Below are 14,982 nucleotides of genomic sequence, written 5' to 3'. Positions count from 1 at the left end.
TGTTGATTTTTTTACTATGACATGCTGTGAAAGCTGCTAAAAAAAGCATACATAAACTAGATATTTGTTATTACTTACTACTTGACAGTCAGTGCCTTTCAGTAGCCTTGCTTGTCCCATCCCTTATCACTTATATAAATGTTTCACTCTGCAATACAGAAACCTACAGCCACTTTTCCTTCTTTCCCTACTCTTACAGAGAGTATTAAAATACTAATTTATTGCTCACATTTGCTGTGCAAACCAAGAAGCAGCTACACTGTCAATTCTAAGCTAAACATAACTTGAAATATTATTTTACCTTGGTGAGCCATCCTTTCACAGTAGGTTTAGCATCACTGTGAGGAACACCCACAGGACCGCTCACTTGTACTCTCAGGATACTCTGCAGGACATGAATCCATTCCTCCAGGATGTTGGGAGAGTCTGCTGTCAGGAAGTAGGTTCTCTTTTCTGTCACAAGCTGGAAGGAAAAGGAGTGACAAAGTATAAAGCTGCACACCTAAAAATCTTTTCATCAGTTGCTGAGTTTCTTTATCCCATACAGGTTTTTTTTTTTTGGTCATTCAGGAGAGATTTTTTTGAGGGTAAGAAAAATGATGCTAATCCTCAAAGCCAGAGTGAAAAAAATGAAACTCAGATGAATCAAATTCTCATAAGCTTCCTTGCTGTTTCTGTTGGATACTGTGGCTTTGTGTCCTCCCTCATCCTTTCTTGTTTCTCAGTGCTGCTGCTAATTTTTCCTTTTAAAGGTGACTACATAAGTGTGAAGTTTTGCTGCCTTCACTTTGTGTTGTACTTTGCCTTCACTACCCTGTGACTGAGAGGAAAGATGCTGTAAACCTAACAGTATTAGGCCTTAGCAACTTCAGTTCCAAAGGGCACAAGGTAGCTCCCAAGCTAGGCCATGTACTTTTCAAAGAAGGAAAGAAACTAATGCTGCCCTTCTAATTGAGTCAATAGTGACTTAAAAGTGAACCCAGTGATGGGCTAACTTCTAATACTTTAGAAGTCAAATTCTAAAAGGAATCAAACTACTCAGATGTTTCTTTAGATCCTCGAGGCATGTAAAGTCAGGCTTGAGATCTTGTGAGGCAAGTGTCTGAAAAAGATCCCAGGTACTAGCTGGTTTTAATTGTTATAAGAATCATTTTCTCCCACAGATTTCAAGCTCTAACTCCTGCAAAAAAAGGAAAGTGTTGTGGTGTAAAACAGGACAAAAATAAATACCAATTTCTTTCAGTTTCAAAAGGGTGTATTTGGGTTACAATTTCTCTCTTTCCTCATTATTAGACTAACTGCCTGTTTTGTGCCAGGAAACAGAGACCAGATAAAGTTAGCTCCTATCAATTGAGACACACAGTACCATTCAGTCTGAATTAATTGCTCCCTCACCCAGCTGCTGAGTGTATGGTTATGTGCAGGATAAAAAAGCAATGCCTACCTGGAATGTTTGGGACCCTTCACCCCTGACAATTTGGCATGAAGAATTCAGCTCCAGCTGCCCTTGTGGTTTGAGGATAACATCACTCTGAGGAAAGAAAAGCAAACAACTTCTTCAGTAGGAAACCTCAGACAGGTCTCAGATTACTTAAATACAGCACAATATGCACGTGCAGGTTGGAGTCTGCATTCATGAGCTGGAAATGACTGCCTAAGGTTGCCAGGTGAAATAAGAGACTGTGTGATCCCATTGCAGAAGTCTCCTCAATAGTGGCAGACCATACAACAAGGGCAGTGATAATAAATGCTGTCTTAGGAGTTCAGATTGGACATTATGGTTAATAAAACAAAAGCAAGCCCAAACAAACACCAACAAACCAAACCCTTTCTAAGTGGGAAGGTAGTACAACATGCAATAGGTACCAAGACAGTGGCTGAGTTTCCACCTTTGGAAGTTTTCAAGATTCAGCCAGACATTTGTTAAGTGACAAGTTTATTAATAATATTTTTTTTCTTCATTTGATGCATACAGTGAATCTCTCTAATGTTTATAATGCTTTTCAAAACAGTCACATGTCTAACCAAAAGTGTTTGCTCAGTATATTAAATTTCTCTGTGCCTCTAGAGAGGAGGAAATGTAGCCCAGTGACTTACCGGGGACTTGTAGTACATGATTTGTCTGTTTCTGAGCACAAACCATCGTCTTTTCCATGTCTTTACCTGGCTGCCCATTTTCAGCAAGTAGCCTGATTTCTCCATGGGTTCCTGGAGGACAGAGCCAAGGGGAGAGGAGGTCATCTTGCACCTCCCAAAATGCAAATGAAAGTGTGGTGAAATCAAGCCCAGACATTTGCTGCATCTCCCACAATTTTCTGCTTTATTTAGTAGCAGCCATCAAAGATCATTTCACTGATTGTTTGATGCACTGTAAACTTATTTCTCTTCCTACTCAGGCACTGATTTTCCAAATAAAAGTGAAGGCTGTCTCTGCACCATGATTAGACTCCTGTTCCTTGTCTGTTTGATCTCCTGCATTGAAGAGTACAGATTTTAATGCTGCCTGTTTTGAGGTTTCTTTCCTTTCTCCCTCCTTCCTCTGAATTTCCAAATTTATTTTGTCTCAAAAGTGTAAGGCCATCATTAAAGTAGAATACAACTAAAGGAAACCAATACAGGTCATCAGGAAAGAATACAGCCCTTGATGCTTATACTTTTACCAAACCACGTAACAGAAATTGCACCTTCTTCTGAAGCACCAGATGGTGTCTTTTGATACCAATCAGCTGGACCAATAGCCCAGCCTGTTAGAGCATCCCTTTGAAGGGGGATTATTCGATATACTGTAGTTACACTTTTCTCATTTTAAGGCCAAGGCTCTGTTTGCACCCCTTTGCAAGTGTAACACAGCAGTTAGAGTGCAAAACTTACAGTGCAGATCCCACCATCAGTGGAATAGGAAGATGTTCGCTGTAGCTTGTGTTCTGGCTCTGAATAGTCCCCATCCAAGGAGTAGGCATCAGGAGGGATGGCATAGTCACTCTCAGAGCTCAGGGAGGACACGGATACACCTGTTCAAAATAAAGGAAGCAATGAGAGTCATGGCTGGACAAAAGCATGCACTGAATATTGCACACTCCAAAAAAGTTTCTGCATTCACCATTAATGGTGGTGAACCTTTTCGGTTCAAGGACAAATCAGATCAGACTTTGGAAACTCAAACCCCACTAACATCACTTATGAGGCCTCTTTTTATTTCCCTAGGAAGGCAAGTAGTGAAAAGTGAGTTTTGGATACTGATAGTGAAATAAATTCATTGCTGAATAAAACCAGATTAAAATATATATTAAACACAACAGACTTGTCATCTGAAGTAGAGACAGCTTGTTTTCATCTGGAAACATCCATTATAAAGTCTCAATCCCCTCTGATTTCAGCTAAGAAAAAGGCTTTTTCACTAGCAATGGGGCTTTGCTTTCTGTGAATCTTTTACCACAGGTACATGGTGACGCACAAGCACATCTCTCAATGCCTCACAACAGAAGTTAAGACTACATGAAATATGAGTCTATTTCAACAAAATTTGGTTATCTATAAAATCGAGTTGTATTTCATGTTGCCTCCTTGGTAACAAAAAATCCATTCAACAACCAGTTTAGCTCTCCCAGCAGGCAAGAAAAACAATCCTAATCAGGACTCAAAGTTCCTGATGTCTCTCAAAGGTAAGTGACATGTACTTACTGGTCCAGAAATTACCAGTCAATGACAAAGAAAAAAAAGCGTTTTCTGTACTGTGTCAGTACTAGCTTGCTTCCAAGCAGTAACAGCAAATGTATGGATGACTGCATGTGATGAATTTGGGAGGGCAATCCTTCCCACAATCTTAGTTTAGCAATTGCCTGAATGGAAAACTATCAGCAATAAAAACCCTCTACAAGAACAGATTTCTACTGCTGCTAGTGTTGATTTCTGCACACATTCTGGGAGAACTCCTTGTTAGCATCACTCTGGCTGAGCATTTGCGTGTCACTGATGATGCTGTTCAGGGCATCTTGGCTCTGATGACGGAGTTCATCCTGCTCAGTAGCAATACTCCCACTTCACCTCTCTTCACGGCGCGAGGGCTGCCTGGCACGCTCGCTTTCCTGTTCTCAGATCCAGCAGTAGAAGTCCTGAAGCTGGCATGGGAGCCACAGTCATCATCAGAGCCCGAAGACTCATCTAAGAAAGGCACATTGCTGATCTGTGTGGCTTTCTGGAAAACAGACCTGTGTGGTTAGCGTGTGAGAGAAGAGCTTCCCCAGGACAATCCCTCTCCAGTCAGGAGACAGAGCAACCCATGCCCTTCATTTCCACACTGCCTTGCCCACTTCTGCCCCAGGATTCCTCAGTTCCTCCCCTTCTAGTCTGAAAACTTCCAAGCGGACTCTCTATTCTGATGTGTTTGGGTCTCCTCTGGTTACACCCTCCTACTCTTCCACCAGCCTTGTGCTCCATTTCATTCCTCAGGCTACACCCACTGTCACCTCTAGGTTTCGTAGTGCACACTGCAACTTCCTGGATCAAAACTTGTTGCAATGTTCTGTGTTCTTAAATATATCTAACATTTGCTACTCTTCTTGTATTCTTTTGATGTCCAGTACTTCCTGACATTCTCTAATTTTCTTTCCTTCACTGCACAGTTCCATCCTGTTTTGTCTCAAATTACTAGCAGCCCTGGACCATGCTTTCCACAAAAGGCAAAGTAAGGTAACTCCTTACCCCCTTCAGTGTAGTGTAGACTGGCACCGTGACATTTCTGTAGATGAGACAGGTAAATGGCCCAGAAGTTGAACACGAGAAATTGGAAACTGGGGAAATGCACAGAGAAAGCAAGACAGCAAATAATACAAACTGGTGAAAAGCAGGAGGTTTTAATGGAGAAGCACACGGAGAGCTGCCATCCTGGACAGTCTGGCTTCAGGAAGGCCAGGAGATGTGTTATTAATTCCATACAATTCCCAGAGAGAGCTGCACTGTTCCCTCCGTTTAGCCTGTGAAACCTTATCCGCCCTGCGCTCCCCATGGTACAATGCAATCCAGTGTACCCTGTACAAACAGAAAAAAGCCTAACAGGCAAAGGTGAGGGTGAATCAGAAGACTAAAACCAGGCCACAGACATGCAGAGGCAGAAGACTGGCTGCAAAAGTGATGGAGGCAGATAATCCCTGAAGATGTCCCTGAATGTAGAGGCACAAAGAGCCCAACACCAACCATCCCCAAAATAAGATGTATCCTCCTCCCTTCCTTTATGGAACCCACCTATGAGGTCAAATTTACTTTGAAAACAGGCAAGGAAATGAAGAAATGTGAAGAGCCAGAAGCTCAGGTCCCACACTGTCACCATGAACTCCCTCTAAGGATGGATCTAGTCTAGAACTTACAGCAGCTGGAAGACTCATTCACCATGGCCACTTCAGACAGCCTCATGCCAGACTTGGCCACAGCATAGATTCGGCTCTCCTGGAACAGTAACACCCGGAACAACAATGATCAGGCAAAAATGTAATTCTTACAGAAATGCCCATGTCACAGAATCACACCACAGTCACACCTTTGGGCAGGAAGGTGGGGCTCTCTAAGAACAATAGCTGAATTCCACCATATGTTGTGTGAATGACCATTAATGGAAGTGTGTTAGTGTGTGCAGATTCCCAGCTACAGAGGTGACAGTCACACACTGGAACACCTACACACAATTATCAATAAATTATTATATCACAGCTTGGAAAGAGATGGGGTTTTTCCATATTATAAACAATGCATTAAAATTAATTAAGAACAGCTCCATAGCAGAACAATTCATTGAGTCATCAGCTGCAAAGGATGCCCATTTCATAATAAGGGAATGAAAGGAATGCCTGGAATGATCTCAATAAACCTGTATCTCAGTTACAACAACATACAGAGCTTTCAGTTCAAAGGATCTCCAAGTGCTTCATGAATGGATAAAAATTCCAGAGGGGAAACCCAACTCTGTATCTAGATGCAGAGTTATGACTAAGACATCAACCAGTGTGAAATGGATAAATCCCAAAGCTAGGAAACCTCTCGGTGCTCCTTAGAGCATACAACCAAAATTCACTATGAAATAACACACATAATCATATACATGAAAGTACCTAAGATTGCAAAGTCAAGTACACCAAAAAAATTATGAGACATAAGAATTAACAATGAGTGCTTGGCTTTGAAGTTTCAATAAATCACTTTTGTGCCCATGCCTTTAAAAAAGCAAATGAAAACAGATCAGTCTCTTTTGATACTACATTGATTTCCACCAGGTTTGTCAGTTTGGCCTATTTAGGAACATGATTGATATAGTCCCTTGAGAGTCAGTCCTGATGGACAAGAAATCCAGCAAGACTGAACGTTCTTCAAGAAGGAAATCTTTAAGGTGCAGACGCAGGTCATCCCCATGTGTTGAAATACGAGACAGTGAGGAAGACCAGCCTGTCTGATCAGAGAGCTTTGGCTGAACTCAAAGTTTGTGACCTTTGGAAGAAGAGACAGGTGACTCAGGAGGGCTACAAACACACCATGAAGTTATGCAGGGGAAAAAATTAGGAGGACCAAAGCCCAACTAGACCTTCAGCTGGCTACTGCAGTAAAAGACAATAAAAGACTTCTATAAATACATGAGAAAAAAGAAACAAATAGAATATTAAGAAGAAACAAATAGAAAATACATGAAACAAAAAGAGAATCTCCATCCTTTTTTAGATATGAGTGGGAAACAGTGACAAAGGAAAAGGCAGAGGTACTCAATGCCTTCTCAGCCTCAGTCTTTGAGGGTAAAACCAGTTGTTCTCCAGATACCCAGACCCCTACTCTGGAAGACATGGATGGGCAGAATGAAGCCCCCACAACCCAGGGGAAATGCCCAGTGACCTGCTTTGCCACCCTGACACACACAGGTCTGCGGGGCCGGGGGGATCCACCCGAGGGTGCTGAGGCAGCTGTCAGAAGAGCTCACTGAGCCACTGCCCCTCAGCCACCTGCAGCCCTGGTCACCCAGGGAGGTGCCAGGTGACGGGAACCTGCCAAATTGGCACCATCTACAGGGGCCAGAGGAGGATCTGGGGAGCTACAGGCCTGCCATGCTGGCCTTGGTGCTGGGGAAGGTCATGGAGCAGATCATCCTGAGTGCTACCACACAACACTGCAGGACAGCCAGGGGACCAGGCCCACACAGCAGGGGTCTGTGAAAGGCAGACCCTGCTTGACCATCCAACAAGGTGACCTGCTTAGTGGATGAGGAGAAGGCTTTTTTTTCCATCCTAAACAATTCTAGGACTAAAAAACAATTCAGCTATCTGATCTCACAAGTAACTGTAAGAAAAAACAACAGGACATGCATATTCACTTTACCAAAGGTTTTCAAAAAAATTTCCTAACAGCAGGAGCATACCATGTGATAGGAATGCTGAGATCTAATCCAGGTATCTATCCTAGTATCCACAGCTTTTTCTCACTCTGGAGCTATCTGGTCTGGTCCACTGCATTTATAATTCATTTTTCTAGCCTTAACACATGGCAACAGAGCTAAGGATTAACTTTTGATTACTCATATAATGATAATTCACAATGCAGTACATTTTGACTTTCTTTTTTATTCCTATGACTTTTTTTTTAAATGGGTTCTTTTCCCCTTCTAAAGAATTAAAAAAAAATTCAACAGAACCAGCATGCCCCATGATCTCAAACTGTCCAACTTGGTGGTTCAGGAATGTAACCCTTGATGCTCACAGGTAAATAATTCATTGAGACCAAGAGCTGTTGTAGCCTAACTACTGGGCCCAAAGACAAGCAGCACTTCTCACACTGTTGTCCTTGCATTTCTTACCCATGAAGGGAATCGGTGCAGAGGTGGTGTGGGAGGTTTACATCCCGGGTCAAGCGTGCCAGCCTCAGAACTCACAGCTGCTCTTTGCTCTGCAGGTAAGTGGTACATTCCCTCACATGTTGCAGCTTCTCCCCTCAGCAGGCTGCATTCTGTCTCCATCTTCTCCATGACTCCATCATCATCAATGTCTGTCTCCTCCACGTGCCCACAGGCGACGGGAGGGTCTGCTATGGGCTGGAAAGTGCTGGTCTCTAAGTGCATTACACGATGGAAAGAATTAGTCCCTGACTGTGGCTGGCTGTGATGTCTCTTGGCTAGCTGGATACTGTCTCTTGGGGTATTGGGTGTTCGTATTTTTGGGAAGGTCATACTCCCAAGGGTGCACTCCCTCCCTGGATAGAAGGGATGTGCTGTAGCAGTTGGTGTTGACACAGCCAGAGGTGGCTCAGCAGTTTGGAGACGGCCCTCAAACATGCTCATTACTTCTCCTGAGGAAGAGGAATCCGGCCGGTGGGAGTGGAATCTGGCACCCAGATCGTCAGAGAAGCGGGTGCCATCCAAATCCACTTGTTGCAAGGTGCTCACAGCACTACAGTTTTCTTCCAAAGACGATTGGAAGGTCAAAGCCTCAAGAATTCTTGTGGTCTCAGCTGGAGGGTGCAGTGACATGGGACCAGAGCATCCTAAACCGTGTTCAGAACTTATGGTTGGAAAAACATTTTTCTCTGTGGAGAGATTCCAGCTTGACGGGTCAGACATGAGCTTCAGCATGCTCTGGGAAAGCAGGGATTTATCCTCCCCATTCTCAGTGAAGGTGTCATTGGCAAGGACTATGTTTGCTGAAGAGAGGACATGTTTGGAAGGTGCTGTCTGACATGCCTCTCTGAAACCAGGTGCAAGGAGCACAGATTTCTGGTCTATCTTCTCAGCAAGAGAGGCCTGCAATGCTCGGGGCTTCACGGAATCACAGCTCCAAAGAGATTCAAAGGCAGGAATGCTGCTCATATCTACAAGGAAGGAGAACAGATGGTTTAGGCATTCAAACACTTTGATGTCTTCAGTGTTGCTTCCTAGTGTACATTCAGTTGTATTTCAATAGCGCCCTGGCCTGTTTAGGACTATACAGAATGGAAAGGAGAGGGCTGGGCACAGTTGTGACTAAAGCACTATACACTTACAACTGGAAATAGCACAGAAGAGGTGAACTGGAAATGAGTAATCACTGCTTCTGACAAAAGTGAAATTAAGGGGGTTCCTAATGGAATTAGGCAGCACATTTGAAATTTATAGAAGGAAAGTCTTTTTCCCCAAGAAAAAAGCAAACAGAATGCTGCAGATAGGCCAGAAAAAGTAATGTATCAGCAGCACAGCAGTTCTGGCCTAGGAGCTTCCTACTGAGAGCAGAAGCTGGAAGTGTACATGGAGAGAAGGACAGCTTTACTTGCATTATTTTGTATAGTCCTTTCTGGAATGTGAAGAGCCAGCCAGGAGATGGGATACTAGCCTAGGCAAGCTTTCAGTCTAATGCAATATATGAGTTTTTATTCTTACCTATATAATTATGCCTCCTCTCTTAAAACATGAGAAGGAAGTGCACCTATCCACACAACGCTTTATTAAATATATCAAAGTGGCCACAACACAGCTTCACATGGCTCTTGGCTTCAGTGGACCTACAGTGATTTAACTCAGCAAATAACCTGGTATGATTCCATCCATTGCCAGGGGCTAGATGGGGCTTCCAGCAAAGGTACAGAGACCTTCTTAAACATCACAGGACCTGGAGACTTCACTCACTTTTCAAGAATTTCCCTAGAGCTTTTTGTTATCCTTTTTTACTATATGACTCACACAGTGCTTTATGTCACGAAGTTTTACAATAGTTATTTACATGGTTTGGCTACAAAATCTTCCTTTTTTTAGTTCTTTCCCTGCCCTTTCAGTTGCTATGTTAGAGGATGACATAAAAGATAGATCCTAGATTGCCCCATTGTCCTTTGTTCTACTTAATACCTACACTTTATTATACTTTCTTCCTTTCCATAATTATTAAAGATTACCTCAGTTCTACAATTTCCATCAAATAGCAGCTTTAGAATATGAGAAAGTGGGGCTAAAACTTGGAATAGCACAGGATGTCTGATTGACCTTGGCATTTATATTTATTTCAGCCTGACTAAAAAAGAACCAAATCATTAGATGCTTTGGAAATTGCAAAATATGGGTGAGCATGACTCTGCAGAGCTATTGCTGAAAATGCTGCCTGAACATCAAACTCTATGGGTATCGCTTAACCACCCCTGCCATTTACAAGGAAATAGAAACAAACTGAAGACAAAGTTACAGAGGGCAGAGCAAACAGCAGAATAAATTACTTGTGACAGTGGAGAGCATGAAACCTGCTCTTGGAAACAGCTGAGAAAAAGATAATCATGAGAGCATGACCTTGGCACCTGATTCACAAGGAACTGAATGTTAGCAAAGCTAACACACAACAATGGCACACACTAATCCTGGCACGTTTTCCCCTGACCCAAAGGTAAATCATTAGTGTAGACTGAAAAGAAGCCATTCATTTTAAATATTACTGGTGTTTTTGCAGCTTCCTAGATGTGACAGCAGACTAAGAAGAAGCTGTTACTATTAGCATAGCAAGCAAGAAGAGATCTGTCTCTCTGCAGATCTGACTTCAGCCTGGCACAGTGAGACCAGTGAGGGATAAGAGGAGAGGGCAGTGCTGTTTACTGCCCAGAGAGCTGGGATCCAGGGAACACTTAATACCAGAGTATTAACACAGCTTACCAGGCATTCTCTTTTTGTGAACAGTCAGAGCCAGAGGGGATGACAAAAACCTAGTCATAAAGCATTTCACTATAAATGTGGTGGGATTTAGAAGGAATTTTGCCCTATTCCCTTGCTGTGGAGTAATAGGAATGCCAGAAAGACTTCTGCAGGAAAGAAATGTCCCTTGCCCACATGTCCAGTGAAGTTCTGGAAACTAGTTCATCTTACTGTGACCAAACCAAGCTCATTAAAAAATAATAATAATAATAAAAATAAATAAATGAAAGAAATCCTAAAGAATTTATTTTTCAAAGTACATTACAACTAAAGGTGCTGAATTCAAGCCTGGAGACCAAAGTTTTCCATCCAGCCACCAAAGAACTGCAAAACCCCAAAACATAGCACAGAGGAACCCAGCTCCTGAAGGCAGACCAAAGAGCTGCTGCCTTGGCTCATTCAGTTGCTCAGCTCACAGAGTTGAGCAGCAGAGCTTCTGTGCGGATGAGAATGATTCACATGTGGAGGTACACTGAACACATCAGGGACTTCTCCCTCGCAGCACTGAAGTGAATGGAGACTTCTACTATGTATTTCAATGAATCCTTCTAACTCAGGAGCTTAGTGGCTTATTTTAATGGCAAACGCAGATTCTAAAAAAAAAAAAAGGAGTCTACACTGTCTACACTCAATTGTTGGTGGGAAACAATTAAGAGTTAAAGCAGGTAAGCACGTTATTCCCATCTTAAAAATGGACCTGGCTAAGGAAAAGAGCAACTCTACTGCCTGCTGTCACAAGTTTTAATTTCTGACAAAGTTAAGAGAACAACTTCCACTCTTGTGGTGTTTATTAGGCTCCAGTGCCAGCTGAACACATTTACCTTGCAATGTATCCTGAAGAGCTTCAATTTGTTCCATCAGCCTCTGATTACAGTTTTTCAGGTGGTAATTTTCCAGCTCAAGCTATGAAACAAGAACAATAAAAACTGAAAAATAACACAAAATTGTGAGCACGTCTGATCCGCTACACAGAACATACCTTCATCTTTACTACTTTCATGTTTCTTAGCAAGGGAAAAAAATGATGGGTGAGTCTACCAGTCACCTCAAAATCCTTCTAATCAGCAGCATCACTAGACAACCCACTTAAAATATTTTGCTGTGCTTTCTCAATCAGCCTGTGTATGAACTATTGGCATTTCTCAAATGCATCTTTAAATTTACTTCCCTACTATGGCTTATCATTTACTCCTGTTGCAGAAATAACGTTCATGAAAGAGAGAATCAAAAAAATATTACACAGAAAGAGCATTTTTTCCATCTCACCCTGTATGTAGTAAAAAAAGATCCCATGGACCAGAGGACCAAAGGAAAAAGCAAAAAGTAAACCAACACTAAGGGTACATTTATATTTCCAATTAAGGCATGAGAGATTCTTTGCAGATTTGCCTTATGCCTTTACTTGAAGAGTCTCAGCATCCATTTTTAAACACAGCAGTGGTACACCCAGACAGACTTCCCTCTTGAAGGAATCACCTGTGGTGCTGTCTCCAGTAACCCACTGGCAACACAGATGCCAAGTTCTCCAAGTGGCAGTGACCCACTTGTGCATGCTGTGCACCTGGAATCAGCATCTGGCACAAACCTCACTGCCAGTGAAGACATGGTCCTGGGTTCACAGCAGGCCACACCAAATCCACCCCTCTGCTTCCTCCTCTGTGCTGCAACAGTCAGCAACTTAAATGCCCCTTAAGTTCTCTCACAGGGAAGAGAAGCAGCACAGCAGCTCAGTGGATTATCCAGGCAATCTAATGACATTACAAAGTCACATCGTAACATAATCAGTGCTCATAAAGACTGCTTCTCCCAACTCCAACAAATTCCCTTTCTGTCATAAACTTGGAAATATGTATTTTTAACCTGGAATACAAGACCAGACAACCCATCCCAGCTGAAAACTACTACTCCATCTTTAAAACTGCATGCTGACCCTCTTTGTTTTTCTAGAGAGTAGGCCCAGACAGAGGCATAAATCCACAGGATGGATAGAGCAGAAGGTCAGAGACAAAAAATACTGAGCAGTAGAAAAATAGCATTAGTGAGAGATGGTAAATTACAGGAGAGCAAAGGACATGTTTGTGTAACAGGTACTCTGTCAGAAAGGAACAGAAACTGCATCCAGAGAAAAGAAGGAGAGGTAAAAGAAAACTAGGTGAAAGCCACTTATGCCTAGTCCATCTTCAGAAGCTGCTTTTGGGCACTGGTAAATTCACAGTCATTTACAGTTTTCCCAATAAAGTAAATAGCCTTTGGTAAGAGTGATGGCCCCAGCCCTACTACTGAGTATGTGCAGGGCCAAACAAGCAGAGTGCCCCTGTGGCAGACTGACTGTCCCCAGACCATTGTCCTACACAGGGACCTCCTGGATGTGCAGCCACTGTACTTACTTCACAGGCCTTGAAGCCTGGCATAAAGCCACAGACTTACCTCCCTGAGCTTAAATGTTACCCACTCTTTGATCTTGGCAGCTTTCTCTTGAACAATTTTGGCTTCCTCAGTCCTCAGCTGTTTCTGTGCCAAAAAACCAAAACCAACATTAGATGCATTAGGAGAGTACAACTGTTCTCAGTGAGTTACTGCACCAGGAGTGACTGAAACACAGAAGCTCCCATCCCAGACATAAGATTTAAGACTGCTACTTGCATACAATTGTTCAGCTGGCCTCTGAAAAAAATCAAGCTCTAAGTTGTCTTACATGGTTCCTAGAATTAAATTCAGAGGCTTGCTTCAGAAGTTTGTTGTGGAACAGCAAAATCCAGGTCAGGTAACAACTGGCCCCTACCACAGTTGAGTAGGCTCTACAACTTTTTCTATTTCAGATGGTTTTGCAATGTTGCTGTTTGCTGTTGAGCATCTGCAGTGTTCCCCCAGCCTACACACACATTGTTGGCCAAAGGTAATAATAATTAAGTGGTACCTATAATTGATTCATAAAACATCAATCACTCCAAGCAAAAGGGATTCAGTTGTTGTAAGCATGAGTCTAGAGCAGCATCTTTCAAGGTGCACAAGATGCACAACATACCAACAACATATTTAACACACACACAATATTCTCATTGAGAAAGTAATTAAACAAAAAAAAAGCTCTACAACCTGACCTTGAAAAACACTAAGATCTGCTAAGAGGATTTCAGATGCAATAAGTGGTTGTATGTTTACATATCCATTAGAACTGGTTCTAGTCCACACAAAGCTGTTATGGCAATACTGTTGATTTGCACAACGACCATTTCTCCCCCAAGTATCTGCTTGGGTAATATTGTACATCATTTTTGCAGCTGTGTTTTCTCAGCTGTGTTTTTAACTTTTCTGGAAATTTCCTTTGAAAGATGCTGAATTAACACTACGATCACCTGAAGCGTTCTGTTTTATCTTCTGTGTGGCTTCATCAGAAGCAATAACACTGAAAACTCTCCTATCTACATAATGATTTAAACAACTGTGAGAAGAAATCAGTTCCGGGAGCAATGGAGGGAGGGAGAGAGGAGGAAAATATGCTGCATGGCACATCAGCCCTGGTTTCTCCAATTAAGGGGCAAATATAATGCCTTCTGGTAGCAGTTGGTGCTTTCCCTGTTATGTCGGTTTTTCTGAAGTAAACAAATACCAGTAATTATAATAAATGTCAGTCTTTTCCCTCACTTTAAATTTTTCACACTGATAAACAGACTACCCAAAATTCCCCAAATTTTCACATCACTTTTAATCACCACATGCTATTTATCACTAGAACTGCACATTTAAAGGCTCTTATTCAAGTATGTTTGCTGACTTTAAAATAGGCCTTAGCAACACTATAGGCAGCCTAACATTTGTAGCTGAGCATGTGAAATAAAAGCAATCAAATCATATGCTTCAAGAAGGAGATTTATTTAGATTTTTTTCCTTTTATATGACTATGTGTGTTCCTAATCATCAGGTCTCAATCTCTGCAGGAGTTAAAATACTAGATGTCTCTATGGATCTGAAATGATCTGGCACATACAGCAGATTTACCATCTCTGAATATCCATCACATGGAAACTGGCTTTGAATCCTTACTGACCTGGACTTGTCTTGGAACAAGGTCCAAGAGGTAAAAGATTCAGATTATTACACTACATGAAGTGCAATACCAAGATTTTATTTAGGGTTCTAAAGTAGAATAGTGACATGATGACCACATTGTCACCACGCTTAGTAGGCCCTGCCTGTAAGCAGAACCAATTCACTCAGACACAGCAGCCATAGGTGCAGTTATTGTGCCTTAAGATCCAAAAGCAATTAGAGACTCTTTGTGTCCCACACTATTGTGTGGTCCAGACATGACCTCA

The 14,982-nt window shown here is 42.2% G+C and overlaps 1 protein-coding gene across 5 annotated transcripts in view; it reads right to left on the bottom strand.

The window, feature by feature from the left end:
• Window positions 1-14,982, bottom strand: part of PLEKHH1 (pleckstrin homology, MyTH4 and FERM domain containing H1) — a 53,745-nt gene that overhangs the window by 19,870 nt on the left and 18,893 nt on the right. For all 5 annotated transcript variants that reach the window (XM_063398758.1, XM_063398760.1, XM_063398759.1 and 2 more), the window contains 10 exons: window positions 13,094-13,177; window positions 11,488-11,569; window positions 7,826-8,832; window positions 5,364-5,442; window positions 4,702-4,790; window positions 4,045-4,195; window positions 2,872-3,011; window positions 2,098-2,208; window positions 1,445-1,531; window positions 302-463 (listed from right to left, as the gene is read on the bottom strand). In XM_063398758.1, the coding sequence (XP_063254828.1) occupies window positions 302-463; window positions 1,445-1,531; window positions 2,098-2,208; window positions 2,872-3,011; window positions 4,045-4,195; window positions 4,702-4,790; window positions 5,364-5,442; window positions 7,826-8,832; window positions 11,488-11,569; window positions 13,094-13,177 (1,992 nt within the window). The remainder of the gene's footprint in view (window positions 1-301; window positions 464-1,444; window positions 1,532-2,097; window positions 2,209-2,871; window positions 3,012-4,044; window positions 4,196-4,701; window positions 4,791-5,363; window positions 5,443-7,825; window positions 8,833-11,487; window positions 11,570-13,093; window positions 13,178-14,982) is intronic.

The sequence above is a fragment of the Prinia subflava genome, chromosome 5 (genome assembly GCF_021018805.1).
Source record: "Prinia subflava isolate CZ2003 ecotype Zambia chromosome 5, Cam_Psub_1.2, whole genome shotgun sequence".
In the NCBI taxonomy this organism is placed as follows: Eukaryota; Metazoa; Chordata; class Aves; order Passeriformes; family Cisticolidae; genus Prinia; species Prinia subflava.
Note: the sequence above shows the minus strand (reverse complement) of the source record. Positions and strands in the feature narration are given on the sequence as shown.